This window comes from Dermacentor silvarum, chromosome 1, assembly GCF_013339745.2.
Source record: "Dermacentor silvarum isolate Dsil-2018 chromosome 1, BIME_Dsil_1.4, whole genome shotgun sequence".
In the NCBI taxonomy this organism is placed as follows: Eukaryota; Metazoa; Arthropoda; class Arachnida; order Ixodida; family Ixodidae; genus Dermacentor; species Dermacentor silvarum.
Window position 1 is genome coordinate 57,346,869 of NC_051154.1, and position 16,186 is coordinate 57,363,054.

At 48.3% G+C, this 16,186-nt stretch overlaps 1 protein-coding gene across 6 annotated transcripts in view; it reads right to left on the minus strand.

The window, feature by feature from the left end:
* LOC119463792 (A.superbus venom factor 1-like) overlaps positions 1-8,721 on the minus strand; it is a 268,434-nt gene extending 259,713 nt beyond the window's left edge. For 3 of the 6 annotated variants that reach the window (XM_049668417.1, XM_049668426.1, XM_049668433.1), the window contains exons 1-3: positions 8,564-8,721; positions 2,029-2,183; positions 1,088-1,288 (exon numbers count right to left, since the gene is read on the minus strand). In XM_049668417.1, the coding sequence (XP_049524374.1) occupies positions 1,088-1,288; positions 2,029-2,183; positions 8,564-8,634 (427 nt within the window). In that variant the 5' untranslated portion in view covers positions 8,635-8,721. The remainder of the gene's footprint in view (positions 1-1,087; positions 1,289-2,028; positions 2,184-8,563) is intronic. The other 3 variants (XM_049668410.1, XM_049668407.1, XM_049668402.1) reach the window with 3 other exon arrangements.
* Between the last annotated feature and the right edge of the window lie 7,465 nt (positions 8,722-16,186).

The window sequence follows — 16,186 nt, forward strand, 5'->3', positions numbered from 1 at the left end:
TTTTACATGTCAGTCTTGCGGAAGCGACGAGTGTACAGTTCTCTGGTCGAAGCTTGCCGAGCCGCCGCCAGAGGCACCGGCTGTAGTCACAGACACCGGGAGCGTTCGGCGCGAACGCGGGGAAACGCGGTCGGCGTCGGCAGCAGCTCTAGGCGTCCCACTACCACCTGCCTCACTCCTCTCAACCTCGCATCCGCTATGCTGCGCGATGCTATTTTTATACTCTGCTTTCATTCTCTCTCTCAGCTCTCTCTCCCCCAGATCGGCGAAGCTGCGGACGACGGAATGATCATTATAGCGAGGTTCTAACAGCTCCGCTGTAAAATCGAATTTGCCTCCGTGTAAACGCCTCTATTGGTGTCCTCATTCCTCTCCCCTGTGGTTAATAGTGATCAATCTCGAAGGCTTTACTTTGCCCTACTGCAGACGCCGAAAGTGACAAAAAAAAAAAAAAAAACGTCATAGCCACCATGTTAAGGACATCGCTCACGACGAGGAACACAGGTGACGGCAACTTAGCATTTTTTTTTTTTGACAAACAAAGCAAGTAACAGCACCAAGTCTTGCATTGGATGATCCGGGCCATAAAATTTTGAATTGGTTGCGAAATTTTACCACGAAAATACGAGCGGCAGGTGAAAAATCTTTTTCTTTAAGTTAATAGAAAAACACATGTCGCTTTATTGTAAGCCTACTGATTGGTCGTTCGACAGGAAATTTAACAGCGCTTGCGTAACTTCGATTCTTGTCGTTGCGAAGCAATTCATACACGCATATACCGGCCACGGTGGCGTAGCGGCTATGGTGTGGCGCTTCTAAGCACGAAGTTGCGGGTTCATATCCCGGCCGCGGCGGTCGCATTTCGATGGGGGCGAAATGCAAGAACGCCCGTGTCCAGTGCATTGGGGGCACGTAAGAGATCCCCTGGTGGTCAAAATTAATTCTGAGTCCCCCACTACGGCGTGCCTCACAATCAAATCGTGGCGTTGGCACGTAAAACTCCAGAATTAATTATTTCATTCATTCATTCATTCATTCATTCATTCATTCTGTCATTCATTCATTCATAGACACATTTTATACTTACCATTTTTTCCCGGTTGATAGATGGGCTTTTCCGCCTGAAGGAAAAAATGCTCGCCCGAGGCAGGGCTCACCAGGACCTCTGTCTTTTTCGACCACAGAGTGCCGCACGTAACTTCCAGTGTGACGTAGACAATGTTCCGTTCGTAGTGCAGATCGGGCACATTATCTTCACGCACAATGATATCCGTAATTTGAGGAGAACCTGGGCAATGCAAATGCGGCTTCTTACGGCAGTAATTTATGACAAAATTAAGTGTAATTGCAGCATTGAACTAAGAAAAGGTTAATCACCGCAACGTTAGTGCTCCGCCAACGGCACTGATAGGGCTATGATGGTTGGCCTTTAACTGTTCCATTGTGCCAAACAATCATGCCTTGCGCAGAGTGATAAAGCCGCTGAGCCAAACACAACGCATGGCCAGAAACATGTAGGGCAGAAGTTGTTTTAACGTAAACAACGACAATAAATAGCATCAACTTTAAACAGCGCGACGCAATCAACAGCAAAAGAACCACCGGACACAGCAAATGAACCACATGGCTCTTTTGCTGTGTCCTGTGTCCCTCTGTTTAAAGCTGTTGTTTACAAGATGTACCAATCAGCGCAAATGAACTCACTGTTAATATCACAGTGAAAATGTTTATTCTTACATTCCCTTTGTTCTGATTTCTGCATCATATTCCGTCGTGAACGCCCTCTTGTGCTCATTCAATAGCGTTGCAAAGTCATGCCAACTTGAACTTAGTCTTTTCGACGGTTCCACAGATTCCTACACTGACGTAGGCCCGGGCACAACGTATTTTGCTCCGAAGGCTATGATGCCCGTTTTCTGAGTAGTACATGCGCTCGCGGCTGCATAGAACAAAACACTGTGCGACTGCGTGAGCGTAAATTTGTCCTGGGTAAGGAGCAGACTCCTAAGGCTGCCTGAGTTTACTCACCGGTGGTGACCGTGTCTGACCAGTAAAAGAATTGCAGATTATTCTGGTGGTTATGGAGTTTTACAGTCACTGTCTTTGGACCACCGTCCACCATGACCGCAACGGTTTCCTTGGTCCCCAGTCTGAAGACATTAGGCGCCACTACGAAGCAGTTCCTGTAAAGAATCCCGCCAGTATAATTGCACTTAGGGAACCTGAATACATAATTGACGAACGAATCCAAACGAATGGAAATGGGTCAGCGATACAGCGAAGTGGCTACAGACCACTCAAGAATTTCAATGAGACATTAGTGAGGCGCTCAATGGCGACTTCAAAATTATTGCTATGCCAGAAGGCTATTTTATATGTTTTTATTGCAATGTGATAACGAAGAACATGTTTTGCGTGTTTTCAGCGATTGGTCTCTGGTAATTGACAGCAAACATCTGTTGTAATTATCGCCTGCAGCGCTCAGTTGCGCATTTAAATGCGAAACGGCAATACAACGAACGAAAAATTCCACGATGTGATAATAACACTAGGAAAAAGTGGGAAATAGTTAGGACCTTTTTAAGCCGGAGCTCCCAGGACGTTAGTTCCAGGATTATTCACAATAACAGGATATACAGTAACCCCCTTGATATAGCTGATGCTTTCTGTGATACCTTCTTCATGAATTCTTCCGACTCCGCATCATGCTGTGGCAGGTCTTTTATTCGCCTACCGCATTCATTGTTTCTTTTTCCAGCCACGCGTGATGAAGTAACGTTGGTAATTAGCAAGCTTAAAGCAATGAGCACTGTCGTCGATAACATTACCCTTTACCGTAATAAAATGATTCCACGCCATAATGCTGACGGTCTCTGTGCTATCATTACCCTCATTTTTAAAACGGGTGTTTTCTCACGTGAACTCAAACGCGGTCGGGTCATTCCTATTTTCAAAAAAGGTAATCGCGCGCTTTTGCAGAATTATAGGAATTTACCTGCTTCCATTTTAACAGCGAAGCTGTTCTAGCTAACCGTAAAAAAGTGGAGCCTGCTGTCGCAAAACCTCGCCGAGCTATGACGTCACTCGCAACCACCTCGCGGAGCGGCGTGTGCCTCGCCTCCTCTCCGTGCCGTGCATATGTTGCCTTGACATGGGACGTTAAGAAGAGAGAAGGAGAGCATGCTCGGGAGAGGGAAAGAGAAAATGAGACCGAGTTAAGAGAGAAAGAAATTGTAGCAGCACCAACGAGGCAACGCGCAGAGCTGCTGCCGACGCCACCCGCGTTCCCCGTTTCCCGCGTACGCGCTGGGGAAACGCGGGCGGCGTCGGCAGCAGCTCGGCAGCTTTCGACGAGTCACTCCTCGACCGACAAGTGTGCAGGCGCAGCTTGATCGTGACGTCACCGGAGAGATAAAGCTCGGAGCCGCTACGACGGCGGTACACCTCTCGTTGACTCTGTGGCGAGTACATATTGCCACGCGTCTTCAAAAGGGGGCTGACGACGTTTATTGAGAGCGGCTGGGCTCTGGAGAAAACGGCGGCGAGAGCCAACTATCGAGCGGGTCGGTTAGCACGCGCACTTCTTTCTTCTTGCGCCTCTGCGCTTGCCCTATTCCCACTACTACAGGTGACATTTCCCCCCTTCCTAGGAAAGAGCATCGGCTCGATGCTCAAGAAGTGGTCAGCCGGAACGCCACGCCACCCAGGACCAACGCACCGGCCTGCAAAAGAAGGGTTCCGCTGCACCAGCCGTCCGGCCTGCCGCCCCGCCGCCCGACAGGGCCGCCAAGGTAAGCTGGTCGACTGTGGCAAAGACCCCCATCGCTCCGCGCTCAACCCCCCCCCACCCACATTTCAATACGAAGCACTGGTCAAAGAAAACCAGCTTAAGAAAGAACTCTCACAACTTAAAGCCGAACACGCCAGTTAAATGGCTGAGCTACGCGCCCTTATCACCCAAGCCGCCACCCCCCCACTCCACCCCACACACGAGGCCCCTCCCCGCGCGGATCCTCCTGCATACCCCCAGGAACACCCCATTACATCTACCGTACTACACGAAATGTTGCGATAACTCACGAAACAACTCACGCAACAACAACAGAACCAACACCACCAACTTACGCAGAGCTTCTCTGCCCAACTCTCCCAACTGGGCGCACGCATCGCGGATGTCGAAACACACCTTGAAGCCCGCTTTGCGGAAATAGGCGGCTCCCTCCGCAAGAAACGAACGCCCACTCCTACCTCCAATCCCCCGATTCAGCTCAACCCGGTCACTCCCGCGCGGTCAGCTACCGGCCCCGGAGTTATCCTCAAGGCCCCCCAACTAACCCTACCTCCCACCTCTCGGAATTAACATGGGCAGCACCACCGCATCTCAGCAAAAACGCTTAGAAATCTGGCAATGGAACTGCCGAGGCTACCGTCGTAAGCGGAGCCTCCTTCAGCAATACATAAACACCCAGCTTGAACCGCCAGACATCATCGCCCTACAGGAGCCAGGTGTCTCGCCAACCCTGTCAGGTTACGAGGCCTATGACAGCCCCACCTAGGGCAAAGCGGCCCCCCCCCCCCCTCCCCCCAACGGCTTCTCAGCAGCGCATAGGTTCAGCTACTAGACTAATCAGCAGGGCCCAAAACCTGCGCTTAAATAGCCTCTCCTTTCCCTAGTTCCCTATGTAGGGAAACTGCCGCTATGTAGAGTTCTCCGAATTCACGGCTCTTTGCTCCCAACAATCTTGGCCGCGTCCCTTTCACCATGGACGAAGAACCGCAGATTCTCCTCTCTCCCAATGTCAAGGGCCAAGGTGGAACCCGGCATACCACGCAGACGTACACGCACACTTCTGGGTCCGTAATCGGCGTGTCGCGTCTGGAATCGAGATGGCACCCCGAGCGGCCACGACGCTTTTGACGCCCGTAATTCGGCGTGTCGTTAATCAGCGTCCAAACCATTCAAAAATATGCCGCTCCGTGACAGCCGCAGGGGTCTATATCAGGCCCTCTCTCTTCCTAATTTATATTAATGATCTGCCTAGGTGGCTTTCTGTACGCCGACGACACAACTATATTGAACTCTAACAAGTGTGTCACGTGGCTAACACCCGCGGTGGTTGCTTAGTGGCTTTGGTGGTCGCAGGATCAAATCCAGGCCACGGCGGCCGTATTTCGATGGGGCGAAATGCAAAAATGCCCGTGTACCGTGCGTTGGGGGCACGTTAAAGAACACCAGGTGGTCCAAATTATTCCGGAGTCACCACTACGGCGCACCTCTTAATCAGATTGTGGTTTTGGTACGCGAAACCCCAGATTTCTTTTTTAGCGTCGCTAATAAGTCAGTTGAACGAATACCTTGTGGAAACCTCGACATGGTGTGAACAAAATAAACTACAGTTTACACATAAGAAGATCAAGCTTGTCTTCTTTATTTCGCCTCAGCAATTTCCAAAACGCATTCACTCCATTTCCATCAACCGTCACTTGATGAGAGCAATTGATCATTGTACTTATTTAGGCATGGAATTTGACTGTCACCTTAAATTTGGTCTTCACATAGCTAACATAAAAAGGAAATCGCTATCAGAATACGCGTTCTAATTAAAACTCGTTTATGTTTCTCGCTTTGTTACTTTCATGTCGCTTTTTAATGCTTTTGTTCATTCTCATATTAATTAGGCTAAGTACAACACTGTATCAAAGGGAAACACTTATAACAGTCATATAATGTCACTGCAAGCCATTCAAAATCGAGTTATTCCTATTATAACATATTTTTCATGTGAGAATAGCGCGACTTGGTTATTACGAGCAAGTACTATTTTGAGCGTAACCCATCTTGTTAAATATAATCTTGCGATCTTATTTTTAGAATATTAAACGGTAATGTTCAAGCAGCCATCATCCCACGTCAGACCTCTCTTCTTAATATTCAGAATACAGGGTTCGCAAAGAGTTGGAATTTTATTTTACTACGGCAAACAGTCATCGACTACGGCAAAGAGTCAGCATATTTTTCAGCCTTATCACTCTGGAACATACTACCATTTCCCCTAAAATTGCAGAAAGCTCACAGATTTCAAACAGAACTGAAACGTTTTATTTTTGCTAGTCCAGACTAAACTTATTTTACCATTGTAGGTGTGTGTTCTTGTGCGATAACTTAGATCGTTGGGTCTTTACTGCATTTCCTTCTTGTTTTTCTTTTTTGTTAAAAAAGTGTACGTTTGTAGTTTTTCACTATTATAATTTAATGACAACCTTACGTTGTGTTTTTATCATTTGCATGCCATGATATTTTACAGGATATTATAGTTGCAAGTTTCATAAGTTGTCATTGCTGTTATGTTTCTATAATTCTTGTCATCATGCACAGGTGGTCCCAATGTAGTTTCTAACTAGGGGACCTCCTTCTGTTATATACATCTCTTGTAATTATTACCTCATTACTGAGGCCCTATATCTTGAAAACCACAATTTTTTGAACGCAGTACAGGTTACGAGCGCGCTTGCAGAGCTATTATTATTTCACATGCATGAACACAATGTGAAACGAGATAGCAATGAACAGGGAATTAGAGAATGCCGAAGGGGCTGTTACCCGACGCCTCAACCTGCCTCGCTTATCAACATGCGGGAGAGGGATAATTCGGCACTTGTTGTACAGCGCTGATCTGTTTTTTAGTGGACGTGCCGGAAATGATGTTGTTTACTGGTAATGGCTGCGGTGCCGCTTGTCGTTAAAACGTATAGTTTTCTGTAGTGCACCGCTTAAAACTCTGTCGCTTTGGTCGTCATGAAGACAACACTATCACCAGACCTAAACACGACGTACCTTTAAGGGAAAATCTGGCCAGCTTAACCTAACCGTGGTGCTTCGGAGAGCTGTCTGCTTCAGCGAAGCGACATGCGTTAGTTTGCCGCCACTACGAATCATCTCTTCTCAAAAGCCACAGTTGCGCAAGGATCAGTTCACGCTTATTCCAGTGAACTTTCTCCCACCTGGATGGATTGCAGTCATCCAGCCAGTTTCTAGGTTGGCACCTCTCTTCGTTGGCAGTCGTTCAGGGTCACCGCAATTCTGATCCGCTAGTACGTCTGTTTTATTCTGGCCAATGTTGGCGTGACCCGCGGTTCTCCCGGCGGGTCCAGCTGACGCGTTTCTGCGCAGGGCGAGCTTCGAAAGACCGCATGCATGCGGTACCGTTCGCTACGAACGAGCTTGTAGTTGTAAATAAAGGTTGAACAGCAAAATAAACACGAATGTCTGCTGGCCAATACGGGAACGACATCGGCGTTTAGTGACTCGATGATTGCTTATGCTCGTGTAATTGCCCCTGGAGACTTAATTGCTCAAAGCCAAGCTTGCAGACGGCTCTTAGAAGGCAAAACAGCGCCAGCATTCGAAGAGATGAAGTGAATTATATGTCGTTTAAACACTATACATGCTGGCAGTCAGGAATTTTTTTTTCTGTCTCTTAAATGAACTAGCTTTACTCGCTATTTATTATAAGGGAGACTTGCTTTGCAGGTAATCGTAATGTCATGCGTAATCTTACTATTTTGATAGAGTTAACATTCTGTGCAGTTAGTGATAAAGTTTAAGCGATGAGGCCTTAGAAATTTGGTTTGTATGCTCATGATATGACAAAATGCAATTATTTTGTTCTGTTGCGTATCTATATACATATAATATAGCAGTCCAGCAGGTCACGATTATGCTGCGACCTAGACTGCTACGCCTCCGAAGCCACACTTTCCCTGTGTTATCATTGAAGGGGAGACTGTGCACTCTCACTCTCTCTCGTTCTGTCCCTATTTCCATCCGCTTTAGAATTAAAGCAAATTTCATTGGCTGATTTCAATTGATGTCGTTAGGACAGAGTTCCTTGCAATCAATCAATCGAACTCCTGTATTCAAGTTATGTAAGGAAGTCGTATACTTTTGTCGAAGCACATCGTAAAGTAATATAATGTAATTGTTGATTACTTTGTGACGAGAACTCTCGCCACAAGAACTCTGGTCCAAGGCTAGTGCCACGCCAACTTACGAATTTGATAATAGGTGGGCGCAAAGACCGTTTCAGGTTGACCTAAAAACCAAAAACAGTATTTGTGAAGGAAAGAGTGGGCCCCGTCAAATGGTCAATTCTACCCGTGCGCTTCGCGCTCTCCCTTTTCTTAGGCAGAACAGCAAAATTTAGAAAAAACGTTTACTTGACTCAATAAGTAACACGAGAAATTTAAAGAGAATCGAGTGAACACACTGACCTAAAAAGGTGCAGACTTCACTCGCAGGCAGTGTGCTATCGCCAGCTTATTTCCACTAGAGCAAATAGAATCAAGCAAGAATACCGCTTTTATTTGATTTCTCCTATTATTGTCCATCTCAAGTATGGTCCTACTGAAGGTAGCGCTACCTGATTTTGCACGTGTATTGTAGATAGAAAAAAAGAAATAGAATAAGAAAACAGAGGATAGCATGAGATGTATGGTGTAAAAAGCGAGTAATATACCATGACCATCAAATTATCTGAAGAAAGCCCTCTGTCCTTGTACTTACTCTTCGGCAAACACCAGCTGGGCGCACAGAATCGCACAGATGACACAGGCCGTTGTCAGTGCGCTCGCCATGGTGTCTGGCGAAGAACAAGCCTCACGGGAGGCGGTTGCAAGTCAACTTATGCTGCACGTCAGACGAGGAAGTTTTCGGCCACGTACCAACTGTGCGTCTTGACTTCCAGTATGGAGGAGGTATTGCGAAGCTTCGAGTAAGTATGTTTGACGGCCGGCTTTCAGGACTCAGATAAGGAGCGTCTTATCCGCCTTTTCGTGGTGTCCTCTTACGCCTAAAGGGCAAAAGGACACCACAACCTATGTGCGCGACGCAAAGAAGTTGCATCCCAAGAAAGTGACGGGCCAGTTCCGTTAAACGAAGAAACTATTTTATTCATTACCGTCTGAAAAAAAAATATGACAATGTTGCGATGCGTTGATAACGTTGTTTATGAATTCAGGTGCGAACAACGCACAAGGCTCTAGCTGACAATTTAAACCATCGGGACGATAGCGCTGGCAGCCACCACCCAACTACCTCCTCATCGTCTGTCTGCCAGTCCTGGTCTTCTTCATCGCGACACTACCCCGCCGGCGATTGAGCGCCGTTCCTCAGAAAGCTAACGTGACCCATTAAAGGCGTGCACGTAGTGCTTCAAGTGGGCGGCATGAATGGCATAGGTTCTTGGCTGAAGAGAGGACAGGCACATGGCCCGGGTCTTCGGGAACATTCTCATAAGTAACATCCAAAAGTTGTAGGTTAGGTAGGGGCCTGAATAACGGGGCATACGTTTTCCTGATAGGCCGATCCGACCAGATGGTTACCACAAGTGTACGAGGGAACCACTTAAGAACTGGACGTCCCTGTGGTACCTATCGTAACGAAACTTCTCGGAATCTGGGAGCCTGGAAAGCAGTGAGGCGAACGCGGGCAACAGGACGGGCCTGTGTTGCCATGGAAATCGCATCGTGGCATGGTACATGGTATATACTATGGTAAAGTGTCCAGGGGCAAAACAGGATCACTGCCAAATAGTACGTAAAACGGCCAGTAGCTTCCGGCGTTGGCAGAGGTCGCAAGCAGGGCCATATCGGCGCACAGAGCGGTATTAAGATAGGGACAGAATAAAACATCGCCGTACTTGGTCGTAGGTGCGAGTAATTAACACCGAGATACCCAGCGGGAGGCGCGTCGTGGAGTTTTAGTTTTCAAGCACGGTAGATTGAAGTTGCCCGGGAACGGCCAGCAGTAGTTCAGCGCAATGAGGACGCAAGTTACGTCTATACAGGGCTCCATCGAGAATACAGAATAGGCGAAGGGAAGGATGAGTTCCGTATGAAGTCCACCGACGAAAAAATGGTCGCCGCGCGCCGTACGCTGTGTGTGCGAGTGAAAGCGTACGAGGGTGAGCCGGCAATCGCGGCTCAATGTGCGGAAGGCGGTCGCGGCTCAATGTGAGGAACGCAATCGCGGCTCAATGGGAGGACGGCGGTCGAAAGCGCGCGCTCTTAGTTCGCGCGCGAGGCACGGGGAGGAGGCGACTGAGGCGGTGGGGAAGGGGGGGGGGCGTTTCTGCACTTGCGGCTGCGGCCCACAGAGCTGCCGCGCGGGCTCCGTATCTGGAACGCGATCTGCGATGTGGCCGAAGTGTGCGCCCGCGAGGGCCTCATCTTCAAAGCTTTCGCGTTGGAGCGAGCGCCAGCGCGAAGGTCAATTTGCTCGCTGCCACTGACGCGCTTTCTCACTCCAGCGTTTTGACGAGTTTCCGCGGTCATCGAGCGAGATGTATTCATGTTTACCTGTGCGCGCGTAACACCGTGCTTGTTTATTTAGCTAGTAAGCGAATATTTAAAACTTTATACGGCCGTTAAAACTACGATCCTTATTCGTATACATAGCTGTCTACTAATTTGCTATCGCAATCGATGCTGCGCCTTTCGGGCGATACTGCGACTTTTTTTTTAAATAGCACACGTAAGGGCTAGACAGTTTGCTTGACAAATGTGTTATTGCCTACGCTCGCCTTTTCGGAATGTATTTGTTTTTGCTGTGGCTGCGAGAAAGAAAAAGCGTGCGCGAGTTCTGAACAAAGCTCACTCAGCGACGTTAGCTCTTAGCGGCGAACAAGTGTTTGGTTCCTTGAAGTGACCGGAAAGTGCGACTCTTTTTTTCTGTTGTGTAATACTTTATTTTCTTTGTTTGGAGTGATATGATGGCATATGAAACCTCCGGGTATCAGGACACATGGCATCCAATGTTGATTTATTTGCTTCTTTTGTCACAGTTGGAGCGTTTTAGTGCGCTAATCGCGAGAAAATATTTCGCTTGACCTCTGACTGCGTCGTTTCATTTTTGAAAATAGTTTGCGGGAACACTGGACTGCGTGGCTTGGTGGACTATCTGCGCATTTTAAAAGCACAGCGGAGAGGTTGCTAGTACCCATGCCGCGAAGACATGCTGCCACAAAGAATCGCTGGCCTTTCGTCCGCTAGCCTCACTTGAAAAAATGAAAAAAAAATGGACAAAAATTTGCATAAACTGAACAGCATCAAAGAGTTAGTAGTAAAAGGAAGCATATGTCAATATTTCACGTAACTAACACTCTACAGTAAAAGTAACGTGTCTAACGCTTTACATTATCAGGACTATTTTCTACCTTGAGCCATTTTGCTCGATATTGTTGGAAAAATAACTAAAGTGTGATTTGTTTGCGACGTGTGGTGCACCCGAAGGGTCGTGTAAATGTTGTATATGGTAAATGCTGTAAATATCTGGTGATGAAGTATAAATTCTGATTTTTCTTCCGTTTCTGCTGTTCAACGTTTCAGTAGACGAGGCATAGAGCATACGACACAGAAGAGCTCGGATTGCACGGTACGCGCGATGAAAATGGTTTTGCCTTTCATCCCCTGTGCGCCTGCGCGGCATTTTCAGCGCACATAGCAGAGGCGTCCAGAAACGCGCTGAGCGTAAGATATTTTGTGGTAGATTGTATGGGCTCATAGGGTGAACACGTTGCGCACTGCGCGCAGCGACTATGCACCTATAGCGTAGCCGCGCGTCGTGACGCATGCAAGCATGTCATGCCTGCCTTCTCTTTGAATGCTACATGTTGAGTTCACCTATCCGGCGTTGTTGCGAAGCAAGCTTCGCTTACAGTGTTTTATTTCTGTTGCAGGAAAGCTAGCTTCGTGTTTATGCAGCGCATATGCTGTGCGTTCTTTGCCTTTTTCTTTTTTTTTTCTTTTGTAGTTAGAAAAGCACATGGAGCATATAGCGCTGTTCGGCCTGTTGAGGTGGATTACCTGAAGAAGCGACCCGCCGCGGTGGCTTGGTCAGCTAAGGCGTTGCGCTGCTGAGCACGAGATCGCGGGATCAAATCCCGGCCGCGGCGGCCGCATTTCGATGGAGGCGAAGTGCAAAAACGCCCGTGTGCTTGCGTTGTAGTGCACGTTAAAGAACCCCAGGTGGTCAAAATTAATCCGGAGCCCTCCACTACGGCGTGCCTCATAATCAGAACTGGTTTTGGCACGTAAAAACCCAGAAAGAAGAAAAAAATTAAATTAGGGGATTTTACGTGCCAAAACCAGTTCTGATTATGAGGCACGCCGTAGTGGAGGGCTCCGGATTAATTTTGACCACCTGGGGTTCTTTAACGTGCACCTAAATCTAAGTACACGGGTGTTTTCGCATTTCGCCCCCATCGAAATGCGGCCGCCGTGGCCGGGATTCGATCCCGCGACCTCGTGCTCAGCAGCCCAACACCATAGCCACTGAGCAACCACGGCGGGTAGAAAGAAGAAAGAACCTGAAGAAGTAGACTTTCCTTGCGTGACAAATCGCAATGTCCAGGTGGCTAATTAAAACGATTCACTGAATAACTTCCTGATTATTCTCTTTAGTGCATATGTCCTAATACCGAAATTGAGGCCAAGAATTAATCAAGTCATTGTTCTGTAGCACAAATTTGAAGACTAGCGCCACTTTCGAGACATCCGTCTTCAAATATGCTAAAAAATGTATTGGCGTTACAGTTGCTCATCCTGAACCATTTCATGCACGCATTCATGAAGCTGTAAGCTAGGACGCGCATGAACTTCATTGCAGCTTTAACGCCGGACACCTCAAAGTCTCTAAAGACCTAACATGAGGTCACCTGACGCAAGACAGGGGTAATGTGATACCACTGGGAAAGGCCTTCATCTTGCTGGAGACATTAATAGGTTAATAAGGATGATGCTATTAATGATCGATGATAACCATCATGTCGAAAGTGGTGCGAGATTTACTATTTCCGCTAAGCAAGCATCACTTCACTGATCGGCTTTAATTCTGCAATTTCAACACGTGTCCTAAAGGGAATAGTGGGGTAGTTTAGAAGAGGTATACCTGGGTGTTTCAGCGAACACTTTCAAAAATTTTAATGGTTGTCTGTGGCAGATAGCAGAATTCTAGTTCATGAGCGGGTCTAGTCGAAGAGGCGGACATTACTAACTTGCACAAGAAATTGATATGTATAATCGACTAATGAACAAAAATCCGGGGGCGCTTGAAATTTTTTTTTCGTTTCGTGATATATTGGCTGGTGTGCGGCAGCTTGTGCGGCATGTTTCAAATGGAGTGAAGTGTGGCGCGACGGCCTCGGTAATCGGGAGATCGCGAGAGGCAGCACGAGGGTGACGCATGGGCGTGATTCAGAGCAGCCGAGGCAGACATACCTCCGCTCATGCAGCGCTTTGTTTTCATATATGGTATCGTTGGACGCGCTCGCCGCATGCTATCGGTGAACAGACGACGGCGCGCTACTCTGGCGCCATCTCGTAGCGGTCGTCGCCCGTCTTGCGCGATACACGCTTTTCTTCTCACGCTTTCGCCAGTGCGACCCAAAATAGTGCAATGGTGGGACTCAAATTCAATCATTTTTTTCTCGGTGAAAATGCTAATTACTTCGATGAGAATTTTCGTGGCGAAAAGGGGCTCTGGGGGTGATGAAGGGAAGTGAACCGTGGGCGCAGTAGCAACCGACGCGTAAGTTGGTAGCGGCAACGGAGAAGTGACGTGGCCGAGAGGCTTGGCAGCAACTTGCGCGTATGTCGGTAGTGCGGTAGCCGGTAATGCGTGAGGCACAGGAGCTTGTACTGGCACAGCGCAGGTCCAGTACTTCCCTGATAACAGACTCCAGTACTTCCCTGATAGCGTCACGCAATGACGCACCAAAAGGCTGGCTGGGACACGTCGAAGGTGAGGGTAACCCCATCGATTGCAACTCTTCGCGTATGAGCGTGCGTATCAGTGTACGTAGATCGTGTTCCACCGTAGAATAGGCTTCTTCAATATCGGGCTGTAGGCGGACAGTCTCGAGCTCATCGAGGCGTGGCAAGTTGTGACGACGTCAGCGATGGTAGCCGGAATTCTTAGTGGCGAGGGCAGTTGAAGGCAAGAGTTCCAATGCCTTTGAGAATGTGGCGTACCCTGTCCGACTCCGACTTGGAAGAATTCACACGTTGGCAGAGTGCAAGGACGTCCTAGATGTAGGAGGTGTACGACTCGCCCAGGTGTTGTTTGCGAGCATCGAGGCTTTTCTTGGCGAGAGTGGACCGAACTGCCGGTGTGCCGAACACTTCACGAAGATGGTGCGTGAAGCGAGTCCAGTCCGTCAAGTCGGTTTCGTGGTTAAAGAACCACGTCTTTGCCACACCAGACAGATAGAAGGAGACATGGTGGAGTTTATGAACATCATCCCAGTGATTGGGCGAACTGACTCGCTCATAATCGTCCAGCCAGTCTTCGACATCCTCTCCGCGAAGACCAGCTAAGAGATGGGGGTCACGCTGGGGGCAGTTGATGATAAAGGAAGGAGGCACTTGCGATGTCGGAGTGCTGGCAATACGGGCGCCAGGCTGCACGTCCTCCGGCATGTTAGCTGATGGTGGGCGCAAGGGGCGACCTGAACGAAGCTCCAGGAGGCAGACCAGACGGCCAGAGGATGTAGGACCGAAGAGCACACTCCACCCCTCGTGACGTCTCGGTTGGGACGACGTTTATTAGGCCCGGGAGCTCGTCAGCGAACCAGCGCAGCACATAGGCGATGATGATGATCACATACACAGGCGAAGAGGAGGATAGGTAAAGGCGTGAGGATGGTGATGATAACATACAGATGAGGAAGGTGTGCGTAATAAATGCCCACACTAAATACATACATACATACATACATACATACATACATACATACATACATACATACATACATACATACATACATACATACATACATACATACATACATACATACATACATACATACATACATATCTGCCGAGATACCCACCGACCGGACTGAAAAAAAAGGGAAAAAAAAACCCTCAGCAGGGTAGGCCAAGAAAGCGTCGCTTTGAAAACGCGACCTGCTCCGTCTATAAGTAAGGAATGACAAAATGTTTGGCTTTTTAGGAGCTGTAGAACTGCAATTTCCGCACGTGACAACGAGATTGCTTTGCCAGCGTCGTCGGTGAGCAAGCGGGTGTCAGTGTGTCGTGAATGGAACCGACGCCCAGTCTCTGTTTTGCCTATTTTTGCTTCCGCTGTCTTCCGGCAGCCGACGAGGATGGATCAGCGAGGCGAGGGGCTCGCGTGTCCGGCTGGGACAGCCAAACAGACGCGTTCCCCGACGAGCCGTCGAAACACACTGCCCCAAACTTAGGCGGGCGGCGCTGAAGGAAAACAAAGGCGCGGGGTGAAAGACCCCTCATTTGCGCCAGTTGGGCCCGCACCGAACGCCTGGGAAGCCCGCGTCTCTGGAATAACGGGGCACCGAAACGCTGCTAATTACAGCGAGAGGCATGGGCCTGCTGGTAAACGCAAATGCGCCTGCCAAGAATCTCTGCGCAAAGCCGGTCCGATGGCCCATATTTGCTTCTGGTACGCCGACACGTAAAGACCCCGCTGAAAGAAAGCCTCCGTGGGAACGACGCAGATGCGCACGCGCGGTGCAGCGGCTTAGCTCAGCTAAGGCGCAAAATGACTTGAATGGATGCTCCAGCTAGGGTTGTTAGTAAGATTTCACTGATGATGACGATGATGGTGATGCATTTATTTAAGGAGATACGTCACGCGAGGTGTATTGAGAGTCCCTTACATAAAGCCACACCGTTTCTAAAGTCGACGTCCAGCGCAGCTATTTACGTTCACCATAATTTTCTTTCACTGTGCGCGCAGCGTGCGCGGTTGTTGTGTTGCTATCTCTTCTTTTTCGCCCATCGAATACACTTGCTAGTGGTATGGGTCCTAAAGTTTCATGGAAACTAATGACAGAAATGCGTTTTCGAGGACATTCAAATATCTATAAACGCTAACCGCGCCTCCAATTCATTCATGTCCAATTCTTGTGCGAATCTCAGACAAAACTAAGATTGAATTTCTGCATTGTTTCACTGCTCCATTTGCATTGTCTCTCTGTAAAGAAGCATGCGCGATCACTGTGGATTTTTTCGTCGGTGCATGACGCGTACGGACTTCCACCATAAACAGGTTATACCTGTTGAATTTTATATTATTTATACTACGTAACGGTGGGGACATCGAAGCGCGGAATTAAAACAGGGGTGGGCAAATATATGTGCTTGGAGT